A 15,301-nucleotide genomic window follows, 5' to 3' on the forward strand; every position below is an offset into this window, starting at 1 on the left:
GGAGAGGAGAGGAGAGGACAGGACAGGAGAGGAGAGGAGAGGACAGGAGAGGAGAGGAGAAAGGCTCATCCACCTCTTCTCAACCTTTGTCACCTCCAATATCCAATCTAATGCTAAGGTCTATTAATTTGACCTCTGTCAGTATCTTTTAAATGTGTCCCTCCCTCTCCTATAAAACTTGTTCTTTATTAGTTTAGGTATCCAATGTCAACAAAATTGTAAGTGACTCAAATCTCTAGAGAGGTGGGAATGTGACTTATTCCTACATGTCTGGATTCAAATCTATTCACCACTTATTAACTCTGCAACCTTGGGCTAGTTGCCTCATTTCTTTCAACTTCACTGCTAAAGTATGTAAAGTGGGAATATTTTCTCTTCTTGTTCATGGTGTTGCTATGAAGAAATACTATGGAAGTCATAGAAAATCCCCTAACCATGTTAGTAAACCTCTGGCACATGTGCCAGAGGAGGCTGCTCCCTTCTCCCTCTCCACAAGTGCCTGAAGACATTTATCGCATGGCATGCCCCTCTGCCCAGGAACCCAATGTGAATGCTTCCTCCCTCCCCTGCCTGGGGTTATGTGGGGGCTCACGTACAGCATGAGGGTTGCAGTTTGGGCACTCTGTCTCTAAAATGTTTGCTACCACTGTGCTAGAATGTCCTCCTTAATATTATCTTTTGATGTTCCTCCTTTAGCCCTTACATGATGCCTTCTGTAAGGACCTCACTTGGTAATGATTTTTCCCTCCTTTCTAAGACTGTCCCAAGGTCTTCACCTCTTTCCCCTGCTTCTTTCTCCATATGGCCCAGGAACATCTGAGGCTTCTACTCTTAATTGTACCAGCCAATGGTGTCAATATGAAGTCTTCTTCTTTCCATACAGAGCCAGATTATTTCCTACTGGGGGTATCCCAGTGAAAAATATGATGTTGAAACAGAAGATGGCTTCATTCTTGGTGTATACAGGATCCCTTATGGGAAAAGAGACTCCAACCAAACAGGTAGGAGTCACCATGTTATAAATAGGTCAACACAATGAGACCTAAAGCTCATGTGAGTGAATGCCTAGAATTCACTTGGTCAGGAGGTAGTTGAGGCATGATGGGAAGAAAGAGTTCTGAGCTTGGAGGCAGGAACATGTGGTTTAAATCCCAGATTAGATATTTACTAGCTATGAAACTACCAATATAGGTTTAGAGGGTTTAGATATCAATAATACAGTAAAAGCTAAAATAGAGCACATCATACAATAGAATACATCAGATTTATTGAGAAAACATTTTTATAACATGAAAGGACAATCAAGGAGAAAGGTAGAAATAGGGTAGGTTCACTTAACCCTGAGGAGAGCTAGATATATAAATACAGCTGAGTCTAATGGAATTTTATAGGGTTCTTATCTGGGTCAAGAAAGTCCACATAGTGGGGAGAATGAGTGAGGAATCCAGATCTGGGAACGAGGGCTAATGCATGATAGTTGGGATTGGGAGTGGGGGGACGGTAAGATTCTTGGACAACTGGTGACTATTTGATATGATTCAAGCTACCATAGTCAGGAAAGAGGTTTCTGGGTTTTACTGATGGTCTTACCCTAAAAGGGTAACTCAAGGCAGGATTTCTTCAATAGTGAAGTGAGGAATTCTACTGGGGTCATTACAGTGACCTGAGAAATTCATTGGATTTAGAGACAGCAAGACAGTTGATAAGGCACAGGATTTGGCATTATAAGGACCTAGGTTCAGATCCTGCCTTAGACTCTAACTAGTTATGTGACTTTGTGACTTAGTTTCCTCATTTAGATGATGTGAGGTGGGAATATATGACCACTAAAATCTCTTCCAGTGATTTACCTATGACATGAAGGAAAATATTTAGGTGTTTAGACTTGCTTAGGAAGCAGATTCAGGGGGACGTACCTTTGAACTCAGTTATAGGATATAACTATATATCTTCTCCTACATTCTGCAGCTCAGAGGCCCGTTATCTATTTGCAGCATGGTATGTTCGTGTCTGCTAGTATCTGGATCGTAAATCCACCCCAGAGCAGCCTGGCCTTCACTTTGGCAGATGCAGGCTGTGATGTGTGGATGGGCAACAGCCGAGGAACTGTCTGGTCCCGGAAACATATGCACTATTCCCCAGAATCACCAGAATTCTGGGCTTTCAGGTAGAAAAAGTGATTATGTGTGAAAATGATATTCCCCTGGGTTTCCTAAGGCTATGTAAAACTATTATAAAATTCTTATAATGAGTGGTTGTGGATGATCAGGGAGATTTTCTGAAATAGGGATTAAAAATGGATAGGAATTCAATAGGAGCAGAGGGGGAAGATAATGATGGCATAAATGTAGCATTAGCAATATTCCCTGGCATCTTCTACTTGGGGTTTCTGACCAGTTTTAATGTCCCACATAGAGGGGACTTGACATGTACGGCCTAGAAAGGAGCAAAGGGATAGACACATCCGATAGGCACGTCGCCTTCCATTCCTCCATTACTAAGAGGTCCTATCCAGTCTAGGGCTCCCCTCACCAGGTGGCAGAACCATTATTATGGGTCTAGTACCTGAATTCCAAGAGCAAAGACTCCATTGGCTGGCAATATCTGCTGAAGGAATGCTTCAAATTAGGACTATCATTTCTCAAGATATGTCAGTAACGAATGGGAAAATCCTTCCTCTGAATATTCCAGGACTTAAGCTGAATTGTGTCCTGCATTCCTTTCCCTCAGAAGCCCTACTCTAATTTGCTTCCATTCATTGTACCCTTCATTCATAAAGAGCCCACTTGTGCAGACCTATGCTAGGATTTAGAGGGAACTAGACAGATAACCAAGATGAGTAAGGACATCCTGCCCTCATGGAGCTTGCAATCTCATGGGGCACAGGAAGACTTCCTGGTATTCTCAAGGTCTGTGAAGTGTTCATGGACATTTAGAAAATTGAAATGAGGTTTCTTCACTGTTATTTGTCCTTAATGTCTCTTTATGGTGTGAGAGCCACCTTAGGCTCATAAACGCTCTGGGAGAATATTCTCCAGTCTCTGATGGGTCTTACCAACCATAAAAGGACTTCATTTAAAGCCTCTTTATTGTCCAAGGAACAGCACAGCTACATTCAGCAAGTTTCATCCTCAGAAGACGGTTATAAGCAATGCTTTTTTTTGCTTTTTTTTCTCTTTGGACATGAAACTCATTCAGTAAGACATGAGATGAAGAGGGTAGAGGATTAAGATCTTCCTCAGTTCAGTGAGGATCCATCCTGCTGGATTTATTAGCCATGAGATACTGAAGAGGAGTGTGTCTATCTGTTAATGCCTATTTCTTTAAAAACAGAGGCTACAGTGAGTATCTAACACTTTCTCTCTCTCTTTCTCTCTCTCTCTTTCTCTCTCTCTCTCTCTCTCTCTCTCTCTCTCTCTCTCTCTCTCCAGTTTGGATGAAATGGCTAAATATGACCTTCCTGCCACTTTGAACTTCATTCTGAATAAAACCAGTCAGAAGCAACTGTATTACCTGGGCCACTCCCAGGGCACCACTATTGGTATGTATAGGTCAAAGGGCATCAAAATCAAGTCAAAAAGGATGAGTTAAGCACCTGCTTAATTGTCCAGGCATTGGCCTAGCTGCTGGGGAAGTAGATGGCAAAGATGCAAGTGAAGGAGACTGAAAAGTCCATAATGTCAAACTTTAAACATAGGGGATTGACTGGAAAGATGGTGATGGTGGAGACTTTAATGGAAACTGGAAAGTTTGGCAAAGGGTCTGCCAGGAAAGATCTGAATATACCTTGGACACATTGAGTTGGAGATGCTACAGAACAGCTGTGTAAAAAGGTATACTAGACAGCTAGGTACAGAGGACTGAAGCTCAGGGGGTTACCAGGGCTTTGTTGCAAGTCACCAAAACTTACAAATCATCTATATAGAGATGGTCATTATATCTGCTGAAGTCACACCAACAGAAGATTAAGAGAGAATAGAAGGGGTCCCACGACAGTCTTGGAGGGCACTTACGATGCTAAGGTAAGACAGGGAAGGTGACTCAGGAAAGAACATGGAAAAGGAATAGTCAGGTGTATCGAAGAACTACAGGACAACATCCAGGAACAAAGTGTAGTCAACAGTGAAATGTAGCAGAGGCCAAGAAGGATAAGGCTACAGAAAAGGCTCAGAATTGCCAAATAAGAGTCATTAGCACTTTGGAGAGGAGTTTCATTTGATTTGTAAGGAAATAAGCCAGATGGCAAAAGGCAGAAGAGAAGGCAAGAAGGGAGAAAGTAAAGGCAATGAGGTTAGCCCACCTTTTTCTAGGTTTTGGTCCAAGAGCAGGAGATATATATGAAGGTGGCTTTAGGGATGGGAAGGTCTACTGTAGGTTGTTTTTTAAGGCATGGGGAGCTCTCAGCATGGTTCTTGGCTTCAGACCTGAAAAAGTAAATATAAGATTTCCTGGCTGAACTGGATTCTGCACTTGACCTGGAATTTCATAGATCAAAATTAAGATGACAAGGATGGAATTTGGTCTCAGAGCCAAACCCATTGTAAGGATATGAATAATCTGGGAAGTATCCAGAAAAGAAAACTGGATTGGAAAAGGGCTTCCAAAACAGACCACATGAGGAATGGCCAATTTCTCTGAAGTCATTCAACTTGGAAAAAAGAGGGCAAATGGAGGAAGAGTCAAGATGATGGGTTTTCAATTATTGAAGGCTTTCTTGTAGAAGACAAGATTAGACCTGTTCTATTTGGCTCATTCACTGTTAAGTGGCACAGTGGATACTGTGCTGGAACTGGAGTCAGGAAGACCAATTTTCCTGAGTTCAAATCTAGCCTCAGACACTTACTAACTGTGTGACCCTGAGCAAGTCATTTTATCTCTCTTTGCTTCAATTTCCTCACATGCAAAATGGAGGTCTACCATTTAACATCTACCATGAGGAGTTGATGTGAGAATCAAAGAAGATAATGTGTATATAAAGAGCTTTGCAAAACTTAAGTGCTTTTACTAATCAAGTATGCTATAGATCAGTGGTTCTCAAAGTTTTTTGGCCTACTGCCCCCTTTCCAGAAAAAATATTATTTAGCACCCCCTGTCACATACTATCACCACCCCCTTACAGTTATTCACCACCCCCAAATGCACCTGTGGCCATCACCGTCCCCTGGATCACTACAGCACCCACCAGGGGGTGATGGCACCCACTTTGGGAGTCACAGCTATAGATGATATTCTTATTCAAACATGGGTTTATGTGAGGGGGCCTCTGAAGCCTCTTCTAGCTCCCAGGGTCTGTGATTCTCTGAGCTATGCATGATGTCATGTTGTAACATGGCATTCCTTACCATGAGGACTCCCTACTAATTTCACATGATAATAGGACCTTTAAGAATGCTTCAGTGTAATTCATGGTGTTGTGAGCAGTCCACTTATCTAGAACTAGATTTGGCTTATTTTCTCAATATTAAATTATATTAATTCTAACAGATATGGCCAATTAAAAAATGAGACAGAGAGAAAAGATTCCTCAATATCTCTCTCAGAACCACATTTACCTTCATATCCGCATAGGTGGAGAGGGCTTGTACCTTCAAAGCCTGCTCAAACTCACCAGGGTTCAACAGCTGGCCCAAATCAGAATAGACATAGGTCCACCTTTCCAGGTGATTGCATCAGTCAGCAGGAGCTCTGACCATAACTGATTAACCTTCGTCACTCCTTCGGAATCCGGTAAAATTTTGAATCACCCCACAAGCCTCTAGACAGACACGTCTTCCATCTTCCTTTTCTCCATGGAAATCACCTACAAGTAAAATGGCTGATCCTAGCATTCTTTTCCATTCATAAACAACTATTGGTATGGATTTTCCATTTGGCAGTTGTGACCCTGGACTAATCATTTGTCCTCTTTGAGCATCAGTTTCCTTATGTGAGCTCCAAGTCACTTCCAGCTCGAAATCTTGTTTTTCTACCCCAACTTGAGATTCTCATCCTTACTACATTTAGTTTCATTCTTTGTGGGTGAGAGATAATTTGTAAAAATTTTTTTAAAAAATCAACTACCATTGATAAATTTCTCTCTCATTCAGCTTTTGCAGCCTTCTCCACTAATCCAACACTGTCTAGCAGAATCAAACTATTTTTTGCCTTGGCTCCAGTGGTTTCAGTTCAATACAGTAAGGGGCGCCTGAAGGCCCTGATATCCATCCCTGCACCAATATTAAAGGTAGGTGATTCCTGAAGATTACCAGCAATAAAGTATATAATAATAACCTTCATTAAGATCACAGAACATGTAGATAAAGTTTATCAGGAACAGCTCATACATCCATCAATGTCAGATCTCATTTTCTATAGCATCAGCTATTTCTTATAAAGATCCTTCAGTTCAATTTCCCTCGCCAACATCAGAGGAACATCCATTTGAAGCTGAGTTTAAAATCTTAGAACTGATTTAGTCCAACTAATCTCTCTCTGTCTCTTTCTCTCTCTGTTTCTGTCTCTGTCTCTTTCTGTCTCTGTCTCTTTGTGTCTCTCTCTCCATCTTCCTACTTCTGATGTCCTCTTTTCTGTCATTCGAAAATATACATATATACATACATACAAATATATGTGTATATATATATATACATATTTTTATATCAGCTTCATTACTGAACCTATATATACCCTTACTCAGTCTCCTTTCTGCAGATCTTTACTTCCAAAAGAAAGAGAAGTAAGCACATAATTTTTGGCTAATTTGATTGGCATGCTACTAAACAAATAGATTAACTTTAGCAAAATTGTCATTTTAATTATATTTATTTGGTCTACCAATGAGCAATTATTATTTTTTCCAATTATTTAGATATGACTTTGTGTGAAAGGTGTTTTGTAATTGAGTTCATAAACTTTCCGAGTTTGTTTTGGCAAGTAGACTCACAAATATTTTATATTATCTATCATTAATTTAAATGGAATTTCTTTTTCTCTCTACTTGGCCTTTTTGGTAAAATGTAGAAATGTTGATGACTTATGTGGATTTATTTTATATCATGCAACTTAGCAGAAGTTTTTTATTATTTCAACTATTTTAGTTGATTCTCTAGGATTTTCTAAGTATGTCATCATATCATCTGCAGAGTGATAACTCTTTCTTCATTGCCTATTCCAAGTTTTTCAATTCCTTTTTCTTCTCTTATTACTACAACTTGCATTTCTAGTGCAATTTTTCATAATGTGGTAATAAGCAAATTTTTTTCACCTCTGATCTTATTGGGAAGGCTTGTAGCTGGTTTTCATTACAAATAATGTTTTTGGTTTTAGAATAGATACTAATCATTTTAACGAAAGCTCCATTTATTCCTGTGTTCTCTGTTTTTTTTTAATAGGCCTAGATGTTTTATTTTGTCAAAAGCATTTTCTGCATTTATTGAGGTAATAATATGATTTCTATTGATTTTGTTATTGGCATCATCAATTATAGTGATAATTATCCTAATATTGAACTAGATCTGAATTCCTGTTATAAAGTCCAGCTGGTTATAGTGAATAATCCTGGAATCTGCTGGCTACTATTTTATTTAAAGTTTTTGTGTCAATATTCATTAGGGAGATTTAGTTTTCTCTCTGTTTTGGCTCTTCATTTTTTAGTATTAGCCCCATTTTATGTCAGAAAAAGAATTTGGTAGGAACCTTCTTGTAAATTCATCTGGCCCTGCCAGTTTTTTCTTAGGGAATTCATTGGTGGTTTCTTCTATTTCTCTTTATAAGACAGGATTGTTTAAGTATTCTATTTCCTCATCTGTTGATTTGAATAGCTTCTGTTTTTGTAAATATTCACTCATTTCACTTAGATTATAAAATTTATTGGTATATAATTGAGTAAGATAACTAAATAATTGCTTTAAATTCATCTTGATAGTGAATTCACCCTTTTCATTTTTGAATTTGGTAATTTGGTTGTCTTTTTTATTTTTTTAATTAAATTAACCAATTAACTTTATTTATTAGTTCAATGTTCTTATTGTCAATTTTATTCATCTACCTTTTGATTTTCAAGATTTCTAATTTGATGTTTAGTTGAGAATTTTAAATTTGCTCTTTTTTTTAGTGGAATGCCAAATTAATTGATCTATTCTTTCTCCAATCATTGATATAAGTATTTAAACATATAAATTTTACCTTAAGTATTACTTTAGTTGTGCCCCAAAATTTCTGGTATGTTGTCTCACTGCTGTTCTCTTTAATGAAATTACTGATTGTTTCTACAATTTGTTCTTTGGCTCACTTATTTTTTAGAATTATATTACTTAGTTTTCTTTCAAATTATATTACTTTAGAATTATATTATTCTTTGGAATTATATTACTTAGTTTTCAATTACTTTTTTATTTTGATTATTTTCTCCCTATTTATTTATTCCTCAATTATATGTAAAAACTATTTTAAAATTTTTCTAAAAATTTTGAGTCTCAAATTCTCTCCCTTACTCTCCCCTCCCCAAACCACTGAGATGTTAAGCAATCTAATACAGATTTTAAATACTCAATTATGTAATATATTTTCCATATTAATCTTTTGGAGTAAGGAAATGTGAACAAAAAATTAAGAAAGTGAAAAAGATATGCTTCAGTCTTGATTCAAAGTCCAACAGTTTTTTCTTTGGAAGTAGATGACATTTTTTAACATGAGTCCTTTGGGATTATTTTAAATGAATGTATTGCTGAAAATAGCTAGGTTGATCACAATTGTTTATCACACAATATTGTTGTTACTGTGTGCAATGTTCTCTTGGTTCTGCTTGCTTCGCTCTGCAGCAGTTTGTGTAAATCTTTACAGGTGTAAGAGGGGAAAGGGAGCAGCATGATAGGTGTAAGGTAGTGAGCATTTCTCACATAACTACAGATAGCTTTAATTACTTTGTCTGAAAATTGCCCATGCATATCCTTTGATCATTTTTCAATGTGGAAATGCTTTGTATTCTTATAAATTTAACTCAGTTCTCTACATATTTGAGAAATGAGGCCATTGTCAGAAATACTTGGTAGTCTGCAATCCATTTCAACCCTGGTTCAACTCATCTTTTGAGGAGGACTTCCAAGTTGTTTCAAACTGAAAAATTATTTCACCTCTTTCTTTTATGGGTTCTGCTACTCCAGAATTTATTTTGAGGTGTTATATCAACGTGGTTTGGAGGGTAATTTAGTAGAATTTGGAGGGTAATTTAGGAGGTCTGTATGCTTTCTCTGACATATTGGCTCCACTCCAATTACCTTTTAATCTGTCTTTTCATGGCTCTTTACTGAATGTAATTTTTATTGCATTGTGATCTGAAAAAGGTGCCCTTAATGTTTTTGCCTTTTTGCTTTTGTTTGTGAGGTTTTTAATCCCCTAACACATGGTCAATTTTTGTGTAGGTGCCTACTGAGAAAAAGGTGTATATTTTCTAATTTCGTTCAGTTTTCTCTACAGGTCTATCATATCCAACTTCTCTATAATTCTATTCATCTCTTTAACTTCTTTCTTGGTTTTGTTATTGTTAGATATTTCCAGTTCTGAGAAGGAAAAGTTGAGGTCTTTCACTAGTATAATTTCACTGTAAGTCATTTAACATCTCTTTTGAAAATCTGGATGCTATACCATTTGGTGCATATATGTTTAGTATTGATATTACTCCGTGTTCTATGGTACCTTTTGGCAAAATGTAATTTTCTTCTACATCCTGTTTAATTATATCTGTTTTTTGCTTTAACTTTGTCTGAAATTATGGTTGCTACTCCTGCTTTTTTTTTTTTAATTTAGTTGAAGCATAGTAGATTTTGCTCTAGCCCCCTACCTTTACCCTGTGTGTGTCTCCCTGCTTCAAATATGTTTCTTGTAGACAGACTATTGTAAGGTTCTGGGATTTTTTTAGTGTTCTGTATATATATTGTTTTACAGCAGAATGCCCAACACAGATCATCATAACTGCCAAATAATTAGCTGTGCAAAATAGTATATATAGTACTTAAGTACAAATGGGAGACATAATTTTTTTCTTTAAATAAATTACTTAAATACAAATTTATAATCCAACAAAATAGCATTAAACTAGATGGTCTAAGTTGATTTGCCTCCTTGGACCCACGCTAACTGTTATTTTCCCCAAAACCAATAGAATCGACATACTGAAAAATGGATCACAATAAATGAGCCCCTTTTTCTAAGAGCTTTTCCTGGCTTCTCTACAAACATGATCTGGCCTAGATAAAAAGACAACAGGAATTTCTTGAAGGTCAATGGTCCAAAATGCTACGTATGCTTAAGTATTCTACATGATCTATATTCACTGTTTCTATTTTTAGTTAGGATGTCATTAGATTGCTTTCTTCAATTCATCATACAGGACAAGTACAAAAGCTCCACCTACGCCTCGAAGAATATTGGACCAGACACCCTTGAAGCAAATGCTTTACCACCCTCATCTTTAGCCTTCTTCCTCTAGCAGTCAATTGTCCCAGTGTAAATGATATCAGCTCATTTGCACCCAGACTACATCATCATTCGCTGCCTTACTGTATCAAAGGGACAGGAAACCACACCTGCTACAGCAGTCACTGTTTGCGCAATCATCCAACTTAACACACTATGAGTGTTCTTAGGATCTGGAAGCATACTTTTTGCTATATCATAGATTCCAAAGTAGGCTGCTCTATACATAATAATGTCCTTCACTGAGACATTGAAACCTTGATATAAGCCCCAAATTTCATCAGACTTGGTGATTTTCACAAGGCATTCTCACAGGTCTTTGAATTCTCTTTCAGTGCCAGATTTCCCAACATCAGCTGCCAAGCAGGTTCTCACAAAATCCAAAGGTTAGACAAAGCAGAGAGAAGTGGCTCCAGCTGCAACACTAGAGGCAAGATTACCAGCAAAATACCTCCAAAATTGTGTGTGCTTGTTGTTATAATGAATTTCTGGTTCAAGATGGATACCACTTTGAGTGACAAGACCATCAGTTGGAGACCTCAGAATGTACCCAGGTGCCGTGAGCTAGAGCCAAAACTCAGTTGGAGCCAACCCTATAAATACCATCCTGCACAGCACAAAACAGCTCAGTCTGAAGCAATCTTGGGAGGTAGGAGATTCAAGAAAGGGAGCGTAGGCCCTATATCTTCAATTCAACTGCCTTGCCTAAGTGAGCTAGAGAGCTATTATAACTATCATCAATAGAGCTGTGAAAGAGCAATATCACTGTCATTCAAGAAGAACATCAACAGCTTCCCTAATCTTTGGCTTGGCTCTGGCCAAGTCAAGCCAGAGTTAGTGAGAGGGTGAAGAATCTCCATTCTCTATCTGATCCAGCAATCTCTATAGCTTTGATCATCTACTTAGATAATTAGCAATAGGATTCCCAAATCCTCCATCCTTTCCCTTGTTCCTAACCCTGTTAAGCCAGAATTAAATATAGTTGTTTGTTACAAAGTTAAAGATTGAAGTACCCTTCTTGAGTGGTAAATATATCTGAAGCCCTTGGGAAGGGGAAGATAGTCACACAGTCAGACTCATAGTGTTATCCAATCAGTACACCAATAGCCCATATCAATATTCATTACAACCCCAGCTTAAGGAACTAGAGAACTACACATACAACTTCTCAGTGGTTCCCTGCCTGGGCAGCTGTTAAAAGGAGACAACTGACAGGCTCAGTCCAGCAAAGCCTATCAGGTGGGGAGAGACATAACCCTTCTATTAACAACACTCACACAGAGGTCTGTGAGTGAGTGTGTGTGCCTTTTTCTCTCCCCAATTCATTCATCCTTCCTTTTTAACAGTTTTTGGCTGAGCAATAAGGGACAAAGACCTTTGCGGATTGCTAGAGCAATTTTCATTTTTTTCACTTTATCCTTGTTTGTATACTCAGCAATACAAGTAATATTTCAGCTTTGGTTCTATGTGATACCTGAATACTGTCTAAAGCTCCTAACTACATATGACTCCTACAAGTATTTGGCATTTACCATGGCATAATTCATGTCATACTGGCATACAACCTTGGCCATGATAATTATAGCCATTCAAGGAATTTGGGGTCTCAAGAAAGCAATACAACTGTTATGGGGGACTAGGAAAAATACAAATTAAGAACTGCTGCAAGTGATGAAAGAACAAATAAAGCTAGTGATTGAAATCAACAAAAAAAAATAAGAAAGGGACAGACATTAGATGCTCATACAATACTACAACTGGAAGTAATAGAAAAGGCATATGACCCAATTGCCACAGATACAGCCAAACCTCTGACAATAGAAAACCCTACCCAATCTAACAAAGACAAACAGGCCAGCTACCAAACTGAGGCAGGAGCAGTAGGCCCTACCACAGTAGCTCTATACCCAATAATAGACCAACCTCAGATTAGACCTGATGGGGAGTTGGTAAAGTTGAAAACATACAAAGCCTTCACTGCCCGAGACCTGGAAGTTTTGAGAAGATTTCCCAAGTATTTCCTCTCTCCCTACAAGGAGAACTTGTACTAAGGAACTTAAAAGAACATTTGATTTGTTTAATCCCAGTTTTTCTGATGTTGAATTTATTTTGGATGAATTTTACACCCCCTCTGAGAAAGCTAGGTTTCTAGAAGAAACAAGAACCAATGAAGATCTCACTTCCTGGCCAAGAGATCATCAAGACATTGACCTTTCCTCTAGTGCCAACATGTGACACCTGTTTAAATGCAGAGCAGACCTCCTAGAAGCATTAAAAATACATGCTAAAGACTTCCGGTTAAGATGGCGGCAGAGTAAGGAGCAGCTGCTCGATCTCTCCTGACCGAACCACACAGGACCCCTCAAGGGGAAATAAAAACGAGTCCAGAGGAACGAAGGAACCCCACAACAGGGCGCAGCATTGAAGGTACGCAGAATCGGGGCATTTCCACACTTTAAAGGGGTGAAACAGCTCTCACTAAAACACGAGAGGAAGAAGCCCCTCCCCCACCCCCCACACCGCACAAGCGATTAAACAGGACTGGGGCAACCAGATAATCACTGGCAGCCCCTGAGCCCGTACCTGTGCGCTGCAAGACTAGGGACCCCAGGTGGCTGGGACTTTCCCTGAGAGCCCACCTGGGTGAAGGCACCACCTCCGGCCGGGACAAAGGCCCTTAAAACGCGGCCTTTCCCAAGCGCTGAAGGCATCGCCTCAGGGGCGAATAAAGATCTCCAGCCCACAGACTTTCACTAACTTCTGCGGGGGTGAAAGCAAGCCCTAAGAGCATCAGGGCAGGCAAAGGCAGTGCCCTAGGCTCGAATAACGATCTCCAGCCCAGGCTTGGACCTCCAGTGAGGACCCGGTGCAGACCTGAGCGTGGCTGTGGAAGTAGCCCCAAAGACTGCTGAAGGAACCTCGGGCAGAGGGGCAGACCTGAGCGTGGCTGTGGAAGCAGCCCCAAAGACTGCTGAAGGAACCTCGGGCAGAGGGGCAGACCGGGAACTACCAGGAGGCCTGACCCCGAAGACAAGGAGACTGGAGCCCCCCCCCCACCCCCAAGCTTGCAAGGCCCAGGCAGACCCAGAGGGCAAAGACAAAGCGGAAAAGGGGCGGGGCTAACAATGGCCAGCAATAAGGAAGTCCAGAAGAAAAAGACCATCAAGAGAAACTCTGGAACACTCGACAATTTCTACACAGAGAAAATCCAGACAACAGAGGAGGGAAAACAAAAATCCAAACCTCCCCCAAAAAATGAAAGCTGGTCACAAGTTATGGAAGAGTTTAAAAATGAAATGCTGAGGAAGATGGAAGAAATCTGGCAAGAAAATAACAGTTTAAAAGGCAGAATTTCGCAATTGGAAAGTGAGACAAGACAACTGAAGACCAAAAATGACCAGATTGAAAAGGAAAACCAAAACATTAGAGCCAAAAACCAGTCCTTAAAGGCTAGAATCGAACATTTAGAAACCAATGATCTCTCAAGACAACAAGAACAAATAAAACAAAGTCAAAAGACTGATAAAATAGAAGGAAACATGAAATATCTCAAGGAGAGAGTGACAGACCAAGAAAACCGGTCTAGAAGAGATAACTTGAGAATCATTGGTATTCCAGAAAAGGCAGAAATTAATAAAAACTTGGACTCCATACTCAAAGAAATTATTCAGCAAAATTGCCCTGAAGTTCTACAACAAGAGGGCAATATAGACATTGAAAGGATCCATAGAACACCCTCTACACTGGACCCAGAAAAGTCAACACCCAGAAATATAATACCGAAATTGAAGAGCTTTCGAGTCAAAGAAAAAATCTTACAAGAAGCCAGAAAGAGACAATTCAAATATCAAGGAGCACCAATAAGGATCACACAGGATCTGGCAGCCTCAACACTAAAAGAACGCAAGGCTTGGAATACAATATTCAGAAAGGCAAGAGAGCTGGGCCTTCAGCCACGAATCAACTACCCAGCGAAACTAACCATATACTTTCAGGGGAAAGTATGGGCATTCAACACAACTGAAGAATTCCAAGTTTTTGCACAAAAGAGACCGGGACTAATTGGAAAGTTTGACACTCAACCACAGATATCAAGAGAAAGATGATACGGTAAATAAGAAACAGAGGGAAAAGAAAGAAAACTCATAGTCATTTAAGCTTGACTCTTTAAGGGCATAAATAAGATCTAATTATCTGTATTACTAGGTGGAGAAATGCTATGTATAATTCTCTGTAGTGAACTCTATACACTATTATAATATTCACTATTATAGCAACCAGAAGAATAATTCATAGGGAGAGGACAGGATACTAAATGGTCTAAGATGACATGGGGGGTGGGAAAGAGGGGAGGAATAGTAGGGGACACCAAGAAAAATCCGAGTAAATAAGAAAAATAAGATATTCTATTACACACAAAGAGGGCATGGGAAGGGGAGGGGATAAATACTACCATAAGAAGGAGAGGAAGAGAGCATTAAGAGGTAATAATCAAACCTTACTCTCAGTGTAATCAACCCGGAGAAGGAAGAGTAGCTTTATTATCCATCTGGATAAAAAACTCCATCTAACCCTACTGAGAAAGTCAGAAGGGATAAACCAAAGGGAGCAGGGGAGTGGGGAGGCCAAAAAGGGAGGGAAGAAGAAGGGGGAGGGAATTCATTCGGACTTTAAAAAAACAAAAAGAAGGGAACAACAAGGGAGGGGACAGAAAGGGAAGTCAATCAAGGGAGGGGATAAGGGATACTGGCTGAAAGCAAACCACTGGTGTAAAAGAAAACAGTGCAATAAGAAGAAGTGGGTCTAGGGGAGGATACAAAAAATGTCAGTGAATACACAACTAACAATT

At 39.2% G+C, this 15,301-nt stretch overlaps 1 protein-coding gene and 1 pseudogene across 1 annotated transcript in view; one reads left to right on the plus strand and one right to left on the minus strand.

The window, feature by feature from the left end:
• The window catches only part of LOC123236544 (lipase member K-like), a 44,249-nt gene that overhangs the window by 3,418 nt on the left and 25,530 nt on the right, over positions 1–15,301 (plus strand). Inside the window, exons 3-6 of the mRNA XM_044662956.1 lie at positions 884–1,001; positions 1,969–2,167; positions 3,432–3,541; positions 6,087–6,223. Of these exons, the coding sequence (XP_044518891.1) occupies positions 884–1,001; positions 1,969–2,167; positions 3,432–3,541; positions 6,087–6,223 (564 nt within the window). The remainder of the gene's footprint in view (positions 1–883; positions 1,002–1,968; positions 2,168–3,431; positions 3,542–6,086; positions 6,224–15,301) is intronic.
• Positions 10,337–15,301, minus strand: part of LOC123236545 — a 13,850-nt pseudogene continuing 8,885 nt past the window's right edge.

The sequence above is a fragment of the Gracilinanus agilis genome, chromosome 2 (assembly GCF_016433145.1).
Source record: "Gracilinanus agilis isolate LMUSP501 chromosome 2, AgileGrace, whole genome shotgun sequence".
Taxonomy (NCBI): Eukaryota; Metazoa; Chordata; class Mammalia; order Didelphimorphia; family Didelphidae; genus Gracilinanus; species Gracilinanus agilis.